The sequence below is a fragment of the Rhincodon typus genome, chromosome 24, assembly GCF_021869965.1.
Source record: "Rhincodon typus isolate 14 chromosome 24, sRhiTyp1.1, whole genome shotgun sequence".
Taxonomy (NCBI): domain Eukaryota; kingdom Metazoa; phylum Chordata; class Chondrichthyes; order Orectolobiformes; family Rhincodontidae; genus Rhincodon; species Rhincodon typus.
In genome coordinates this window covers 36,602,745-36,623,179 of record NC_063355.1, presented here as the reverse complement: position 1 = coordinate 36,623,179, position 20,435 = coordinate 36,602,745, and the positions used below count along the sequence as shown (strand labels likewise).

The window sequence follows — 20,435 nt, the reverse complement described above, 5'->3', positions numbered from 1 at the left end:
CCTTCACGTGAGCCATGCATATTTGCAATTGCGGTTAGATGAGGATTCCCAGAACTATGCTATAATTACCCATAAGCGTTTGTACCAGTATATGAGACTGCCATTTGGGGCATTTTCCATTTTCCAGTGGATGTTGGAGAACATTTTACAAGGTATACCCCAGGTCGGCATTTATCTTGATGACGTGCTAATAACAGGGAAGACCAATTAGGAGCACTTGGAGAACTTGGACATAAGTCCTTAGACATTTCTCTCAGGCGGGTGTATGCTTTAGAAGAGAAATATGTATGTTCCAAGTGTCCGAAGTGACATACCCGGGTTACAGCGTTGACAAAACCGGATTACAGCCGCTGGAACATAAAGTGAGAGCAATCAAAGCAGATTGTACCAGAGCTCAGGATTGGTGAATTATTATGAAAAGGTCATACATCCTGGCACCCTTACATCTGCGAGTGAAAATGGGTCAGCCTTGGAAATGGTCTCATGGCCACAAAGTAGCCTTTAGGGAAGTGAAGAAGCAGTTAGTGTCGTTTCAGATGTTGGCCCACTGCGATCCCAGTCAAGGAGTGGTGCTGACATGCATAGTGTTTGCTCACCAGCGGCCCTGCAGAGAGGAAAGCCCAATAGCGTACGCCTTCCAGATTTTGACTGATGCTGAACGAAAATACACCCAGATCGAGCAGGAAGTTTTGGCGGTCATCTTTGGTGTGAGTGAGTTCCACCAATACCTTTACAGAAGTAAATTTGTAATAATAACAGACAACAAAACCCCTACTAGGCCTACTTAAAGAGGACAGGGCCGTGCTGCCCAAAGTTTCAGGTCAAATACAGCAGTGGGCTCATATTCAAAGTGCTTACAATTACAAGTTGGAACACCGTCCAAGAAGCCAAGTGGCAAAAGCGGATGCCTTCAGCTGTCTCCCTCTCACGCATACACCACCGGTGGTCCCTCCACTGGAAGACTCTGTTCTGGTTTTAAACTTTCTGGACACCCTTCTGGTCAACACTGACAATAGCAGAACATGGACATAAAGACATCCTGTCCTGGCAAAACTAAAACAACTGGTGGTGATGGGGTAACCAAAGGGCCATCACAACCAGGACTGAAACCTTCTTGAACCCAGAGAGACTAGATCACCATTGAGGACAGCATTTTATTATGGCAAGCAAGAGGGATTGACCCCAGCAGAGGTCTCTGCCAGATACTGGCTGAACTCCACTAGGGTCATCCATGGGGTTTCCAAAATGAAGATGCTGGTGAGAAGTTATTTCTGGTGGCCAGGATTGGATGCAGACATAGCTGTGTTGGTGGGACAGTGCCCAGAGTGCCAACAAGGACAAAAATTACCTCTAGCAGCTCCCCAACATTCGTGGGAATGGCCAGGTAAACCCTGGACTCGGTTACACATCGACTATGCAGGTCCTTTCATGGGTTCTATGCTCTTAGTCATTGTGGATGCCCATTCAAAGTGGTTGGACATGCATAGAGTTCATTCGTTAAACACAGGGGTGTGATTGAAATGCTGCAAGCACCTTTTACAATACACAGACTCCCAGATGTATTGGTCACAGACAATGGGCCATCATTTACCAGCAGAGAATTTGAGTATTTCTTAAAGTCGGATGGCATTAGGCATGTAAGGACAACTCCATACAATCCAACATGCAATGGCCTGGCACAAAAAGCAGTCCAAACTTTGAAGACTGGGTTAAAGAAACAGCCTGCAGCTTCTCTCGATACCAAACTGTCCCAGTTCCTATTTGATTATAGGACCACCCCTCATGCAGCTACAGGGATAGCTCCAGCAGAGTTGCTAATGGGGAGAAGACTCTGCATCAGGTTAAATATGATCTTCCCGGACCTGGGTGGGAGGGTGAAACAGCATCAGGAACGCCAATGCCGGACACAAGACTCTCTAAGCGACAGAGACAGTTTACTTCAGGGGGCAACGTTTGGTGCCAAAACCACTAGAATGGCCCTGCATGTGTAAGACGCATGGTCAATGCAATGTTAGGTCCCGTGACATACAAAGTTCAAGGAGGTGAGGCGGTCCTGAACAAGCAGGTGGACCCTAATGAAAGCTGCGACCTCGCAAACAGGGCAGAAGCTAAACACACCCAGCCCCTCAGAACATCCGGCAAGGCTGTTGGAACTCATGGGTTCTCTCCCCCACCTCCGCCTAGCATCAGAGAAACCTCTGAGATGAGATGGACACAGCAGATGCCACAGCCTTAGCAACACTATCGCCTGAAGAAGATTAATTGCTTCTGAGACGGTCTGGGCACAAGAGCTGGGCTACAGTCCAGTATGCAACACCCATACCCGAGGCAGAGTCGGAAGAACTGAACCTGGTGTGAAATCACCCCAGGAGAAGCTACAAGAAAAAGAACGGGTCTACATCTCAGGGCTTAGAGGGGGGAGGAATGTAGTAACTAGATCAAGGTCAGCCAGGTGGACCTCATAGAATATGAGTTCCCTGATTGGGGCAGTTAACCAGGTCCAATCAGGGAGCCCTGGCTGACAGATATAAACAGGGGTATCAGGGGTTCTCTTCACCCTTGCGGTCAGCTCTGTGCTAGCTGGGTTAGTGTCATGTACTGTGCACGTGTAAATAAAGGGTGACTTGGTGACGGGATACCAGCCTCTGGAGTTATTTCACAGGAAGATGAGATTTGGATTTTAAAACCTATTAGATTTTGGGGACAGGGAGAGCTGAGGAAAGAAAGAGAATCGATAGGTTAGAAATCCAGCAGAAAAGAAACGAATCTGAGGGAATGACTCCTAATATAATCAAAATGCAAGGACTGAAAGTGATATTTGGGACAGAGCATTTAACATTGGGAACAATAACCACCAAAATGTAACCTTCAGAATTGTAATGAATACTTAGTCATTTACTTAAAAATGTTTTCTGGTTTGACTTTCAGCTTTCACAGTGAAGGAGACATGATAGAAATTAAGGAGAAGAAAGATCTGGTAATAAGCTAATATCATAAGGTAAGTGCAATGTTGTGCTTTGTTCGCATTGTACAACTCAAAACCTACTTCACACATCACACATTCATATTTTGTAGGATTCTCTTTTACTGCCACAGTCTTGTTTGTTGAATTGTAGTTTGCAGTATTGTAATGATCTTTGAGGGGAAATGTTAGAGTGAATCTATGGATGCTATGTTCACCACGGTACAGCCTGTGTGTCACGCTCAGGAACACACTGAAATATTTTATTAGTGGTTGTGAAAGCTGGATGATCCTGATATTTAACACCAAATAGAGGTTTGTCCTGACGATGGAGGAGGGAAATGTGATGTGACATCAAGACAAAGAAAGCCATCTTGCCATGGTACTTTCCAAACCAATTTGCTGTGAAATGATTGGTAAGGATGGATTCAAGTTGGTATCACCCTGGTTTCTGAGTCAAAACATTTGGGTTCAAATGTAGTGCATGAGCACAAAACCTAGGCTTGCCATACTGAGGGACAGCTACACTGCCAGTGCTATCTTCTTTTAGATCAGACTTTAAACAACGGACATGTCTACCTGGCTCTTGGGTGAATGTAAGAGGTTCCATGACACCAATTCATAGAAAAGTGGGAGAGCTCCCCCACCATGTTCCTTACCAATATTTATCCCTGAGCCAACTCTCAAATAGAGAGGATTTAATCGTCACCATGACAATCTGTGGGGGCTTGCAGTGAGCAAATAGGCTTACTCATTTCTGACAGTAGCTATACTTCATCAAGGACCTAATTGGCTGGAACACTATTTGAGACAACCGGAAGTCACATCTTTCTCTTAACGCCAGCAGAATGCCAAATTACAGAATCCCTACAGTGTGGAAGGAGGCCATTTGGCCCATCATGTCCACACCAACCCTCCAAAGAGCATCCCACCCGGACCCACCCCCTATTCTATCCCTGCAGTTCCCATGGTTAACCCACCTAGCCTGCACATCCCTGGACGCTATGGGCAATTTAGAATGGCCAACCCACCTAACCTACACATCTTTTGACTGTGGGAAGAAACCCACGCAGACATAGGGAGAATGTGCAAACTGCACACAGACATTTGCCTGATGGTGGAGTCGAATCTAGAGTCCCTAGTGCTGTGAAGCAGCACTGCTAACCAGTGAACCACTGTGCCGTCCAAATGATGATAACCTGAGAATTTAATATATGTCCAATGCAATGGCTCCTCCATTGACAAACAACGTTGCCCAATGTTATATTGAGTTCCACAGAACAGACTGCTCTGCTCAATCTACAATGAGGTAGCCGACCCTTAGGTGGTTCAGAGAGGAACCAGAATAAATTTTCAACTTATCACCACAGTCTAAGAATTGGCGCTGCTGGCCAGCTGTACGCTGTGGAAATATTTCAGTGATCACCAGCATTGGCTTCAGATTTAACAATGGGCAGCTGACCGAGAATGCCCATATGGCAAGTTGGTAAACAATCCCACTGTATTTGATCTCTGTGATATTGGGCACAGCGTCAGGTTCGGTAACTCGCTGTTGAAGAGTTGGACTCAAGCCGTAGGTGCTGTGTAGTAAGTTGCTGGGTCAACGGTTAATGCTAAAGTTATTTTTACTGAAATGATGTGCTTGCAGTATTCTTCATGCTTTCCTCTGTTAACTATAGATCATGACATTGTTGTGAACACAATAAACTCTTGATGAATCCCCTCCCCTGCTGCTGAGCTAGGGGTTTGATGAATGCAGGTCTCTGCAATTGACTCTGCTTAAAGTGTGAGCTATAAAAACCCTGAGAGGGAATGACTTGGTATCAGAGCTGTGCATTCCAGTCTATAAAGGTGAGTGTTGCCATGTTTGAGAAAATACACTGTAGTTGGTGTACAGTATATGGGTCCACTGTAGGAGGACCATAACAAAAAATACTGGAGCAAAATAGTTGAAAGAGAGAAGGGAGGTCTGGTTAAATAACATTTGTGGTTCTGAAGAAAAGATTTTTGAGTTCTTCACTAAATCTTAACATTGCATTGAACCTTGACTCCACAGTTGAAGTTCAGTGACCAGTTCTGGTGTCTGTAGTGCAGGAAACTGTAGAATGTGCATAAAAAAAAGATTTGCACAGGGTGCTAACAGGGGATACAGTTATCTGGTTAAAAAAAACAACTGAACAGGCTCTTCTCTCCAGAAATGAGAAGGTTAGAGGGATAATCACGTAGAAGTCATTAACATGCAGTTTAGGGATTGATGGAGTAGATGTGTAGAAGATGTTTCCATTTGTGGGTAAGTTCAAAACTGGGAGGAGGTGTCATGAAATCTAACACAGTCATTAATAAAACACAGACATGTGAGAAAAGCTTGTGTAGGCAGACAGTAGCTAGGCTGTGGAAATTGTCATGACAGGGAGTAGCTCAGATGAGTATTTGGATGTATTTAAGGGGAAGTTCAATAATTAATGTGTGTGTTACATTCAGGGAGTCCGTGTTGCTGTGGCAACAGGCACTTTTACATGCATGTTGTTGCCTGGAGCTACGGATAGTGATAGCAGACACTCCAACTTTCTCCTGATCACGCGGTTGACCAGGAACGTCTCCTGCTCTTCCTGCCTGTCCCTGGCCTGCGCTGTCAGGATTTATGTTTTGGTGGGTATGGATAATCAACTTACATACTCAACATACACCGCCATGTTATGAAGACACATTTTCTAGTCATCAAGTGCTGGGTGGCACTCAAACCCAGAGGCAGGAACACTACCCACTGCTCCACAAAACCATTTAGGTAATAAGAACCTACATGTGAGAAAAGGAGTAGAGATAGAGTGGGAGGAAGATTGTGTGGAATATGAACTTTGGCATGAACTTATTAGGTCTAATGGACTGTTTCTGTGCTGTGGACCCTGTGTAATTTTATTTTCCTTTGATGTTGGGGCAGAGTGTTCAGTAACAGGACCTTTCAGTGTAATTTAACAGAAGAAACAGGAGCAGGAGTAGGCCATTCAGCCCGTCAACCTGCTCTCCCATTCTTGATCTGCCCCTTGTTTCAACTCCTGATAGCCCTCAATATGTCAAAAACCCTGGGTTTTGAGTTCAGTGAGTCGGGACCAGGGAGAGTGCCATGTTTGTGGTGGGAGGGATCTAGGGACAGTGTAACTCTTGGTTCCCATTCCCAAATTAGAGCAGCAATTCTGAAGGAGAATCACTATCAGGTGAGCAGGAGCTGGGATCTGGGATGCCGTGTAGTTGAACACTAAAGTAACTGGTCAGTGGAGTCCAGCAGGGCAGAATGGTCGCGGTCCCTCCCCTAGGTTCCATACCTTCATCCTCATTCTCCGAGGTGAAGATGGACGTGGCTCTGCCCACAGACTGTCTCCTTTGTCCCTAATGGGCCCTACTCTTTCTCTTTTGTTTTGGAAATTATTGAATCTGCTGCCACCACTACCCACTCAGGCATTCCAGGTCAGAATGACTGCTCGCCCCTCACACAGGATAGTACTATCCCTACAGTCAGCTTATGGTGTACCTTCTATCCTGAGGACAAGGCAATGTCAAACCACTGCAAAGCTTTGCCCAGAGTGTGGTCTGATCAATGGGAATCCATGGCAAAGATAGATAGTTCTTGAGGATAGGGTATGGTTGCACTGGCACAGGTGCCCAAGGAGGGCAAGCTTCACATGTGGCACGTGTGGATTCCTGCAATGAGTGGTATGCTATCTTCCAGCGAGAGTATTATTGAAGAATGTGTACTGTCATCATTCGATGGTCACAAGTAGACTTTAACTAGGAATGGCAATCAGTGAGATCCTGGCTGACTTCCTGTCGCTTCCCTTAACCTCCAGGAGTCAATTATTGGGCACTACTTTGAACTCTGCTTAAAACCTGCCACTTCAACAGAGACCATGAGCCTCAGACTTTCCCGGTGTGGAAAGAATCATAAAATCATAGATCACAGAAGAGACCCTTTGGCCCATTCAGTCTGTGCCAAACTATCTACACTAATCCCGCTTCCCAACACATGACTCACGGCCTTGAATGTTGTGACATTTCAAGTGCTCACCTGTGTACTTTTTTAAGGGGTGTGAGGTTTCCTGTGTCACTCCCTTCCCAGGCAGTGCATTCCAGATTCCCACCATCCTCTAGTTGAAAAACAATTTCCCCAGATCCCCTCTAAACTGCCTGTCCTTCACCTTAACATTATGGCCCCTTGTTACTGATTCTTCAACTAAGGGGGGCAGCTGTATCCTATCTACCCTGTCCATGGCCCTCATAATCTTACCCCCCTCTATCAGGTCCCCACTCAGCCTTCTTTGCTCTGAAGAAAACAACCTGAGCTTATCCAGTCTCTCTCCATAAATTGTTCCATCTCAGGCAACATCCTGGTGAATCTCCTCTGCACTCATTCCATTGCAATCACATCCTTCCTGTACTGTGGTGACCAGGACTGCACACAGTGATCCAGCTGGGACCTATCCAAAGTTTTGTATAGCTCCACACAGCTCACATACGAACACACGGTTCCCACATAGACCCTGGTCAGAACAAAGCAGTCTTGATGACCGGCCGAAATGCCCAGCAATGTAGACTGGCAGCTGAAACTTGCTGCCCAGGCAACCACATGAAAAATGCCCACTGAGTGAGGTACCAGAAGACTGTCATATCCAAGACGACAGCTAGAGTGCTGTGTTCAGTTCTTGGCACCACATTACTAGAAGGATATGATTGCACTGGAGGGAGTGAAGAGGAGAACCATCAGGATGCTGACTGGGATGGAAAATTTAAGTGATGAGGAAAGGTTGGACAGGCTTGGGTTGTTTTCATTGGAGCAGAGAAGACTGAAGGGGGTGATCTGACTGAGGTGTACCAAATTATGAGGGACACAGACAGAATGGGTAAGGAGCAGCTGTTCCCTTTAGTTGGAGGGTTAGTCTCAAAAGGGCACAGGTTCAAGGTGACCGGCAGGAAGGTTAGAGGGATGTGGGGAAAATCTTTTTTATCCAGAGTGGGGATGATGGTCTGGAATGCGCTGCCTGGGAGGGTGGTAGAGGTGGGTTGCCTCACATCTTTAAAAAAGGTATCTAGATGAGCACTTGGCTCATCATTACATTCAAGGGCCAGGTGCTGGTAAAATGGGATAAGGTTGAAGGTCAGGTATTTCTCATGTGTTGATGCAGACTCAATGGGCTGAATGGCCTCTTCTGCACATATGACTATGGTATGATCTGTAAACATTGGTTAAATACTAGAAAATGAAATATTTGGAGGGCTTTGGAAAAGCCTTGTGAGCATCAAATAATGAGAAGTAAATGTTACATCATGATCCCCTTGCTGGAAGATAACCTGCCACTCACAGCTGAGATCCAGATATAAAGAATGCCACTCTTTGCTACCAGTGCCCTTACAATTGACTAACATTTTCTCATATCTTGTACAGGCTCAATGGGCTGAATGGCCTACTGTGTTGCAAATTTCTATGGAAAAGTGCGTTGTACAATGGCAGCAAACACCATCCGCACAGCATTTAATCTCGATCTTTATTTGTTCCAGGACTAAGCCCTAAATATAAATAAAATTCAAGATGTCTCACTGTACCAAGCTCTCCAGCCACTGGAAGGTAAGGCAAAATACACCGGGATCATGTTGGTTACCAGAAGTGGCCTTTCGAATTGAAGTCTGAACCAATCTGACCTCCATCTCAGGAAGATGTCTGTCATAAGTCCCCAGTGTGTGGGTTTACGTGTCCTGTGGTAACCCCAATTTATACTTACCAAGTTGGCCACCCAGCAGCCTAATGCCTCAAACCCAGTGAGATACCATTCAGGTTACCAATGGGTATACAATGCAAACCCTATTGATGAATTGTGCGCATGCATGGACCTTCAGGTTAAAGAATGAGAAGTGGATCAAAGGCCAAAAAAGTCTGGATGAAAGCTGCACCTACGGGCAACGTACCCCATCCGGGAGGTCCCCTCGAAGCTTCGCACGGTAACTTGGTCAGACGGACAAGCAGCAAGGTGGTAATTGAAAATTTACCCAGGGTCAACAGCAACAACTTTAGGGTTGGCACAACTCCTTTGTTCAGGGTCAGATCCAGGTTCACTGGGCACTCCCCCTACTGCCCACCTGAGGCAATTGTTCAGAAATTCGACTGGGCAGTGGTGAGTCTACTATAGAAGGCATCAGCGCAGAGCTTCAAAACTGTCCTTGCCTGAGGATCAGATGGGCGAGTGCACTGCCCCAAGAAGGTGCCAGGCGGCTGATGAGTGAGGCATTGGCTGTTCCAGATTCCTTACACATTTCACACACACGGTTAGGATTCAGTCCCACACCCACTTCATCCTCATTCTGTCTTCAGAATTAAAACAAGCCAAATCTTAAACACCGCTGTTCAAGCCACAATGTTCCTGAGCTACTTTCTAAGTCATTACTGCTCAAAATCATTTTATCCCGGTCAGGAGCAGTATTTACAGACCCCATCTTCCAAACTACCCTTGGGAACTCATAGTGAGCACCTTCTTCAATCACTGTAATGCTTGAAATTTATTATACATTTATATGCATCCGAATGTGCGCATTATTCTGTCTGTGCCTATGTCTATGTGCTGCCACATTAACATTACTGCTACACTTAACAAGCCAGAACTAGTTTTGGCACACGGAAGAGAGGTAGAAAGATCAGCTAGCTCAAAACCAAAAGGGCCCTGATCAAACCGAAAACAACTTGACATGTTTCGAAATCTGCCATGCTGACTGTACACCTAAGATAAATTCACATAGAAATCCCAGCAGGACCAATGCATCATACATCATCAAATTAATGAAAGCCATCAAAAGAATTTTAACATGTTTAATGACAAGTAAGGAGGGAAATGCAGAAAACATGTCTGCTTGCACATTGTCTGAAAGGGCAGCCTCAATTGGTAGCCAAATTTAGACCAAAGTAGGCTGTTGCTGTTTTAAGCTCCCTGCCTTGCAGTAGCTCCAGCTCAATCCAGAAGCCTCTTTAATAACGGCCACATAATGATATGTAATTGCAGAGAGCAGCCAGTCAAAGGTAAATAATACGTTGCAAAGAAATTAAATTGCTCCAAATAACTAAACCTAATTATATGTCACAGTCCTAACGGGCTTTTCTATACTGTTCTACACTGTCCATATCTTGCAACAGTAAAAATCCTTAAAGAACATGTTAAAATTCTTTTGATGGCTTTCATTAATTTGATGATGTATGATGCATTGGTCCTGCTGGGATTTCTATGTGAATTTATCTTAGGCCTACAGTTACCATGGCGATTTTCTTAACCAATTTTTTTTTGTTTAATTTTCATGCTGGTACCCAATATAAAATGATCTGCCATTTGGCACATTCATTTCTATTTACCATTTGTTAAGCTGCTCTAAACACTGGGCAAGGCACCCATGATGATGTCTTAACTTTTATTCACTTGTGGGATGTGGGCTTTGCTTACTGGCCAGCATTTCTTGTCCATGCTTAGTTGCCATTAAACTGAGTAGCTTGCTAGGCCATTTCAGAGGGCAAATGAGAGGCAACCACATTGCTGTGGGTCTGGAGTCACATGTAGGCCGGCCCAGGTGATGACAGCAGACTTCCTTCCCTAAAGGGCATTAGGCAGCCAGATGGATTTTTCCAACAATCAGCAATGGTTGCATTGTCATGACAGATTCAGATTTTATTTAGATTGAATTCATCTGTCATGGCAGGATTTGAACACAGAACACTCGCTGAGTTTCTTGGATTAATAGCCTAGCAATAATACCACTAGGCCATCACGTCCCCAGTGGGGGAATATAACCAGCAAGGTTTTAAATATGAAAGGCCAGCAGTACATGTTAATAAACTAGGTCTTCCAGTTTGCAATCCTTGGTGACATTTGTGTTAGCATGGGTCTTACTTCCTACAGACAATAAGCTGTCTAGAGCATCTCTATGACTTCTGCTTATAAAATAAACCTAAGCTCACATTACTCCCTGCACAATTTTTAAAATAAATTCTTTAATTCTCAAGTGGGCATCATTGGCTGGGCCAGCATTTATTGCCAATCCCTAATTGCTCTTGAGAAGGTGGTGGGGAGCAGCCTTCTTGAACCGTTGCAGCCTTCAGACTGTAGGCCCACCCAGAGTGCTGTCAGGGAGGGGATTTGAGGGTTTTGACCCAGCGACTCTGAGGGAACGGTGTATCATTCCAATATAGGAGGGGAACTTGCAGGTGGCGCTGTCACCATGTATCTGCTGGCCCTTGTCCCACAAGGTGGTGGAGCTCAGGTTTTAAAAGGTGCTGTTGAAGGAGGCTGGGTGAGTTACTTTCGCTTATCACGTGCCTTGTTGTAGTTTTAGTTTTACAATACACCTCACTGTAAAAGGTGGCACGGTGACCTAGTGGTTAGCACTGCTGCCTCACAGCTCAAGGGACCCGGGTTCAACTCCATTCTCAGGTGGACTGCCTGTGTGGACATTGTTGCCCATTCTCCCTGCGTCTGTGTGGGCTTCCTCTGGTTTCCTGCCACAGTTTGAAAATGTGCAGTTTAGGTGGATTGCTAAACTGCACCTAGTATCCAGGGATGTAAAGGTTAGGTGGGTTGACCATGGGAAATACAAGGTTACAGGGACAGAGTAGGGGATGCGTCTGGTTGGGATGCTCTTCAGAGGGTCGGTATGGACTCAGTGAGTCAAACATCCTGCTTCCACACCGTCAAGATTCTATAATTCTTTTGTGACTCAAAATGACACTGGACAATGGTGACAAAGCACTTTCCACCATACCTTCCTAGATATATGTGACTATTAAATCATTCATTCATCCACATATGGTCACAAGTTTGGTCAAATTGGTGAGTTTTAAATGCCTTAAATGAGGAATAAGAGAAAATGAGAAAAATGAGGTAGTTAGGTAGAGGAGTGTTGGGGGGGAGCAATGATGGAACAGTTAAAAATTGGGGATTCTCAATAGGCTTGAATTAGAAGAGCACACAGATGGCTGAGGGTTATGGGGCTTGATGTAGCACAAGTGCCACAACTGATGCATTGCTGGTTTCAAAACTAATTCAAGCCTGTATTTCAGCCCAGATTTGCAGCAGATGGGAATTGTTGTGAAATACAGAGGCTTCCTGCAGAGTTTGCTGTTTATTCCTACCGAGTTTTGTCAACTTCGCTCCCAAATGAAGGTGCACCTTTTGTACAGTGTCCGATCAAAGCTGCAGTTAATTCCACCGTCATGAAACTCTCATATTAACATCACGCCCCTCCCCCTCACCTGCTCTCCCGCAGATCATTGTTTGGGATGAGGAGTTCTTCCAGGGCCGTCGACATGAATTCACAGCAGAATGTCACAATGTGATGGAGTCTGGATTCGAAACGGTGCGGTCTATGAAGGTGGAAAGTGGAGCGTGAGTATCTGGATCAGCCAGCAGCATGAGATCAATCCAAAAGTGATTATACCACATTGAGATGCCACAGAAAGAAACAAAGCTGTTTAAATTGGACACCCTGTCAATGTATCTAAACTTAACTTGTGTTTCACTACTCAAAAGTCAGTATTTCTCTCTGAGATCTTATACTATATATATATATATATAGAGAGAGAGAGAGAGAGAGTATGCTGAAGAGATCTATAGATAGATCCATGTTGGATTAGCTTTTTATGTTCCCTCTATTCTATTAATCCGTTGGACTTAGCAATAAAAAGAGAAAATGTTGCAGAAAATCAACAGGTCTGCAGCACTAGACAGAGAAACAAAGTTAATGTTTTAAATTGAATGTCACACCATCACTGAAGTGTTACAGTACAGAAGGATGCCATTCAGCCCATCATGTCTATACTGGCTCTTCAAATGAGCATCATTGCCTCCTGTCAACTTCCTGCTTTCACCCCATAACCTTGCAGAGGGACAGGTACTGATGAGGAAGCAGGGAGACTGCAGCAGATTTGAACAGCTGGGAGAGTAGACAAAGAAGTGGCAAATGGAATATGATGTGGGAAAGTGTGAGGTTATGCACTTTGGTAGGAAGGATAAAGGTATAGATTATTTTATAAATGGGGAAAAGATTCAGAAATCTGAAGCACAAAGGGACTTAGCAGTCCTTGTTCAGGATTCTCTTAAGGTTAACATACAGGTTCAGTTAATAGTTAGGAAGGCAAATGCAATGTTAGTATTCATTTCAAGAGCGCTAGAATACAAGAGCAAAGACATACTGCTGAGGCTGTATAAGGCTCTGGTCAGACTGCATTTGGAATATTGTGAGCAGTTTCAACCCTGTATCTAAGGAAGGATGTGCTGGTGTTGGAGGGGGTCCAGAGGAGGTTCACAAGAATGATCCCAGGGTTGAAGGGCTGTCATATAAGGAGCAGTTGAGGACTCTGGGGCAATTCAGTTTAGAAGGATGAGGAGGGATCTGATTGAAACTTATAGAATACTGAGAGGTCTGGACAGAGTGGACATGGACAAGATGTTTCCACAGGTAGGAGAGTTTAGGAGGTGAGCGCACAGCCTCAGAGTAAAGGGATGGAATTTCTTCAGCCAGAGTGTGGTGAACCTATGGAATTCATTGCTGCAGAAGGCTGTAGAGGCCAAGTCATTGAGCACATTTAAGACAGAGATAGATAGGTGCTTGATTAGTAAGAGAATTAAGGATTAGGGAGAGAAGGCAGAAGAGTGGGGTTGAGAAACGTATAAGCCATGATCAGGGGATCTCGATGGGTTGAATGGCCTAATGATGCTTCTATATGAAACAATCACCCCATGCCCTCTTGAATGCCTCAATTCAATGGGCCTCCACCATATCTCCAGGCAGTTCGTTTCATACCCATCTCCTTTTGCAAATCACTTTGAATCTGGGCCCTCTGTTTTTTGATCCATTTACAAATGGGAACAGCTTCTCACTATCTATGCTAGCCAGCCTCCTCACGATTTTGAAAGCTTCTATTAGATCCCTCTTACCCTTCTTCTCTCCCAGAGGAACAGTTGCTATGTACCTTATGCAAGGAAGTGGTTAGTATCTGAAGAAAGAGAGTTTGAAGAACAGCAAGCCCTGAACAGCCAAAGAATCATTCCAACGAACCCTATGAACAGGGGCCACTGAACTGTATTCCATGTTTTTCCCTTCACCTATAACACCAATTTCATTTGTCTGTACATGTGTGGGAGGGATTTTATAAGGAAGTTGGAGTTTTAACCGGTAGAGTTATATGTTGACAGTTCCTAATGTTTACCTGTAGCTAGAATCTATTTATTACAAATAAATAGTAATTCTTGCTGTGTGCTTTCTGTCAATCTGAATCTAAAAGACAGGAAAAATGAGGAATTCTTGGATACTTTGATAAAACAATCTTTAACGTTTGTGAGGACTCTGGAAATAGTGGAGCTCAATTTTCAGCACACCACCCTGGTGTGACAAGATAAACATGTTGAAATGAACAGGAGCGGTGAAGGGCAATGTGTACCTGGATTTCGGATGAATTGTGAAAGGATTTTATGGTGGGGTTTTATGGTGCCTAAAAAAATGCCGATCAATATCCCACATTCAGGACATCAGTCATATTGTACTGGGTTAATTAAGACTCCCACCATTCCTCATTTTGGAGCCTTTCTTCATGTCAAAGACAAAGGCAAAGCCGTGAAGGATAATCAAACCTGTTTTGAAAGGCGCTCTGAAATGCTGTGTTTTGGTAACTTACATGGGATTGCTCTGACCTCCTTGTATTTTCTCCGCAGCTGGGTGGGTTATGAGCACACAAACTACCAGGGGCAGCAGTTTGTGCTGGAGAGAGGGCAGTACCCACACTGGGAAAGCTGGAGTGGCAGTAACTCTTATCACGTCGAGAGACTGACCTCTTTCCGAACTATCGCCTGCGCTGTAAGTGTCCCCATGCACGCAACACACTCTAGTCAAATCTTAAGCAGTAGAGAGCACACGTACACGATTCAGACTAAAAACCCCAGAGAACCTGAAATCTACCACCACAAGCTGTGGGTGAGGCAAACAGCGAAGATGTCTTTAAGGGGAAGCAATATACACATGAAGGAGAAAGGAACGGAAGATTATGTTGGTGGGGTAGGATAGGGAGCAGCTTCATTTTATTCATAAACACACATAAGGTTACAAAGCAGAGGTTAAATGGCAAATGAGTGGCCACAAAAGCTGGAAACGTATGTCACTAGTGGGGAAACCTCAAACTATGGGAGATAGTTACAGAATAAGGGGACACTCATTTAAAACTGAGATCAAAGGAATTTCATCTCCCAGAAGGTAGTGAATGTCTGCAATGACTAGCCCAGAGGGTGTGGAGGTGAGATCACTGGAAGTGTTTGAAGAGGAAGAAGATAGCTCTTTGAAATATCAAGGAATTGAGGGTCATGAATAGATGGCATGAAAAGAGGACTTTGAGGTTACGCAGATCAACCATGATCTTATAGAATAACAGGGCAGGCCTGAAGGGCTGAATGGCCTACTCCTGTTCCTATTTCTTATACTCTTATGACAAAAAATGGTATTACACAAATAGGCTGTTATTATGTCCTTCCCACAGAACCACTGTGAATGTCGGATGTCCATGTTTGAGAGAGAGAACTTTCTGGGCAGGAAGGGAGAGTTGACCGATGACTATCCATCTCTACAAGCCATGGGCTGGTGCAACAACGAAGTTGGATCCTTCCGAATCCACTCTGGCGCGTAAGTGTTTCCAACAGCCACATGAGATAACTCATTCCCCCCAACATCCATTGGTCTTACTGACCCTTTCCCTAGCTATAATCGTAATGCCCCTATAACTTGGGGGCAGCATTTTACCAAAGCGTTTGTGATTCCTATATCAGGACCATGTGGGGGTCTCAAGTCCACAGATTCTGGCTCCGAGCTCAGGGATAAGCCTGGACATTATCCCCTAATTATCTGCATCTCACTACCATCTTCGCCAGGGCAGCTGGGGATGGGCATTTTATGCTGCACCAGCCAGTGACACGCACATCCCATGAATTAATTTTTTTTTTAAAAACTGCCTCTGAGATTTAATCCAATTAAGGACGGTGGATGGGATGTAGCTGCTGCTTCCCAATCAAGGGGCTGGCAGCTCTGAAACCCATGGCACCCCTGCCAGGAGAGGCTGGCCTTGCTGAAGCAGGTGAGAGGCAAGTACCGCAATAGTGGAGACTGCTTGGTGAGGTTACTATAAGTCACAGGGCTAAGCAGGTGCCCCAGTGTGGCATTGGGAGCATCCTTGTCTGACTGGGGTCCCCTTTTGTTGGGGCATGGACTGTGCAACATTATTCCCCCTCCCTTCCCACCCCTCCTGGGCATTGCAGAGTGGTCGTCTCTATAAATGTGACTGCCCCTTACAGGACGATGCGTTTGAAAATCCACTGCCTGACGAAGAGACAGGCAACGAATCCACATCCAAACCTGTCGCTAGGAAACCTTCCCAACGGCAGGACGTCATTAGGGAACCATCCTAACAGTGTTTTCTGCCGTTTTCCCAGCCCAGTCCATCTTGTAGCCCTCTGCCCAAGAGCTTGGAAAGCCTTCCTTTCTCATTACTCCTTTCATCTCCTCACGTGGAGATGTTCTAAATTCCAGACCACAGAATGATCGAATCTTACCAGCCAGGAGGATAGGCCATTCAGCCCATTGTGCTTGTGCAGCTTTCTAAAGGAGATTTCCAGTTGATTCCAGTTTCCTGTTCCCTCCCCACCGCACTGTTTTTGCTTTTTAAGGACAATTCTAATTATGCACGCACCACAACATGGATTTACAATAATCTGTTGAGTTCTTCCAGTACTAGAATTTAAATGCAACCTATATTATGCTTGCGAGTCTTCTCGCAGCTGAGTAGAAAGAGGGTGTGGATATTCCCGACCTAGATCCCAGATCCCATGAGGTCACAGTTCAAACTGTGAGATAGTTAGGAACTGCAGATGCTGGAGTCAGAGATAACACTGTGGAGCTGGAGGAACACAGCAGGCCAGGCAGCATCAGAGGAGCAGGAAAGCTGACATTTCAGGTCGGAACCCTTCTTCAGAAGCTCCAGCTACACACTGTGTTATCACAGTTCAAACTGTGCACACTTTGACAATGTGCAGTAATCTCACTGAGGGATACCACAAAGCCGGCCACTCTGAAAGTAGAAATCTTAAGCTGGGACAAGAACAAGATACTGCTGTTAGTTTTTTAGGCAAAGTGGCAAGACCTTTAATCACTTGGATTGCATCTGAGCTGCACATGAAGCTCATTTTGAGTCTTTAGAACTTTCAACCTTAACCTACTGAGCACCAGAAATAGAACTGACAAGCTTAACATTCTCAGCAGTTAGAACCCTGCCATGATTGATGCACAGAGATCATTTTTTGACCTAAAGTAATGAACATTAAATGGAGTTCATTTTATCACTACAACGCAAATTAGAGTATTAGATGTTAGTGGGTTAGTACATCATTCTTTCATCATTGTGACTTGAATTCAAATGCAATGCAGCCTCCCAGTAACAGTCTGTGACAGTCTGCACAATGTACCCTGGATTGTGCATTGAAAACAGAAATGAGGCTGACAGCGCCAATATTATTACAGGGGAAATCAAACTGCAGCTCCCGAGTTCCACGCAAGCACAGTAAAAGGCAGAAATCTGGAAGTCATGATCACAGATACTTTGCCCCCAAAGGGTATGCTGTACTCAGCAAAGAAATCAATGCATTCACACGAACTTGCACTAATTTCCCACTAAAGATATCAAAAATGTAAGGGCTTGCATATTCATGACTAGATGAATTTTTAAAGGTGTGATAAGCGATGAGTACTAACAATCTTTCTGACCCTGAAATCCTAATTTTACAAATGTGGAGTCTCATTCCTTCAGACACTAATTAACCTGAGTGATTTTGGAAAGAATTAAACTTTTTTTTTAAAAAAAACTTTTTTTGTCTTATCTTGAATCTTTTTCTCTTAATTCTTTCTCCCTTTTCTTTTGCCCCTCAGCATTAAAAGGCATCTGGATGGGTACGTGAATAGGAAGGGTTTAGAGGGATATGGACCAAATGCTGGCAAATGGGACTAGATTAATTTAGGCTATCTGGGGGAAAAGAAAGGGGTGGCTCAGTGGCTCACAGTGCAAGGGTCCCAGGTTCAATTCCACCCTCAGGCAACTGTCTGTGTGGAGTTTGCGCATTCTCCCCATGTCTGCGTGGGTTTTCTCCCACAGTCCAAAGATGTGCAGGTTAGGTAAATCACCCATAGTGTTCAGGGATGTGTACCTTAGGTGGGTTATAGGGGGATGGGTCTGGGTGGGATGGTGTGGACTTGTTGGGCCAAAGGGCCTCTTTTGACACTGTATTGATTCTATGAGCATTTTGCATGGTTCAAATCTAATTTCTGCTTCCTGTTTAATAGCTGATTGATGATTCTTCCAGATATTGTTTAAAGAGCTCAGATATTTCATGTCATGTAGAGAGTGCCACACCAGCCCTGATGCTAGATTAGAACTAGTCTCCACTCTCTAGCCCACAAAGCCTTTGAGGGCAGCTGCCAATAGGGTTAAAAAAAAGGGGATGGCCTTTCACATTGACGGGAAAACCCCACCTATTATCCTGCTCAAAAAAGTGCAAACATAACAGGAATCGAACAACGGTTCTGTTTGTTCCTTATTTAAGTTAGTAACATCAAAATCATTGTCCAAGTAAAATTGAATTTGATTGTTCTTCCCCGCCAAACCTCACCTCTACAGATGGGTATGCTACCAATATCCAGGTTACCGTGGCTACCAGTTCATCATGGAATGTGATCGTCATGGCGGAGAGTACAAACACTGGAGAGAGTGGGGCTCCCATGCGCAGACTTTCCAGATTCAGTCCATCCGCAGGATCCAGCAGTAAAATGAACCCTGATGGCTGTGTCCTCGCAGCCCTGTTTTAACCTTCAAAACAACAGAGAGAAATGACAAAAATAAATAAAGTTTCCTTGTTTGTTAAAATGCACTAGTTTTGTTTCATGAGTGTCTGAACAGGGAATGGTGTAAAAATGGTCCTGCCACCAAATGAGACCAGTCTTCAGACTCCAAACCTGGTCATTTTAAATTGTAGCTCTGAAATGTAAGCAATGCTTACAGGAGACTGTCAGTGTGCCGAGTTCCTTACAATTGGTGATCCTGTCTCCTGCCCTACTTTTATATAAGAGGGCGGTTTGTCATTCCTTTACACGAACACTCCAAGCTCAATGCCATCCAGGGTAAAGCATCTTACTATACACCTCAAGTAAGTCACTTCACAGAATCGTTACCTTGTACAACATGAACAACATTTAATTATTGAGAAATTTCTTGGCTGTTAGTTTGTGGAATTTGCACATCGCCATCAAAGCCAGAGTTTACTAATTGGCATCCTATCCACCTTAAACACTCACTCCCTCCACCACAATAGCAGCAGCGTATACTATCTGTAAGGTGGACTGCAGTAACTCACCAAAGCTGCTGTGACAGTAGCTTCTAAATCCTTTCACATCTAAACATCCCCTCCAGCTGTCTATGGAACCCCTTGCCACAGTGGGCTGCGAGGGCAGAGTCCTTTGTGTACATTTAAGGCTGAGATAGAGGGATTCCTGATCAGTCGGGGAATGGAGGGTTACAGGGAAAACACAGGAAAGTGGACGTGAGGAATATCAGATTATCATGATCCTATTGAATGGCAGAGCAGGCTCAAGCAGCCGACTTTTGTTCCTATTTCTGATGGTCCTTCTGTGAGAAAAAAAAAATTAACAGCTCCCTTGCCCACAGAAAAATACAAGACAATTTCGGCCATTTTTCCACAGAGAAGATCTAGATGTTAGTTATTTGATAATTTCTATGTCTGTCAACGTTCGGTTCAGAGAAGTGAAGTTGTGTGCGTGCCTACAATTTTGAATGACCAGTCTGAACTTAAATGCCTGAGGACAATGGAAACATAATTTGACATTATAAACATTGTTCACACTCATTGCTCATCCTACTGTAGCAACTCATGTGATTTCAGTAGAGGCCGTTGACAAGTTGGGTTTGTGAGCGTAGCTTAGGGGGAGCGATATGGCTGTTGGAAGTGAATTGGGAGGATCAACTTCCATCAATAAACAGCTGGTACTTAAATCAAGCTTTTTAAGAAATAAAGCAAAGGCTAATAAGTCAAAGATAGGTCGCAGGGAAGATTGTTCTATTTTACTGAGGCAATCCACTGAAGCGACAAGAGTGAAGCATATTCTCGATTTTGGATAATTCTGCTAAAATAAGTCGCTCAAGGCTATCCTGATCAAGCTTAATGCTCCATAAGGTTTCACGCGATTGTGGAATAAAGCAGTTCAGATTCAAACCTAGCTCTGCATCAATTAATTTAACTCAGTCCACCGTCAAACAAAATGAGAAAGGCACAGAAGCTGTATCCAGGTTTCCATAAAGCACAGTTGTTACATTTCATAGACATCAAAGAGATAAAACACAATGACAGTCAAT

The 20,435-nt window shown here is 44.4% G+C and overlaps 1 protein-coding gene across 1 annotated transcript; it reads left to right on the top strand.

Moving 5' to 3' along the window:
- The first annotated feature begins 458 nt into the window (after positions 1-458).
- On the top strand, positions 459-18,863 carry LOC109912942 (crystallin, beta A4). Its single transcript, XM_048611747.1, has 5 exons — positions 459-711; positions 12,213-12,366; positions 14,692-14,833; positions 15,507-15,649; positions 18,687-18,863. Exons 1-5 carry the CDS (start codon positions 459-461, stop codon positions 18,832-18,834), a joined length of 840 nt encoding a protein of 279 aa, XP_048467704.1. The 3' UTR covers positions 18,835-18,863.
- The last annotated feature ends 1,572 nt before the right edge of the window (positions 18,864-20,435 follow it).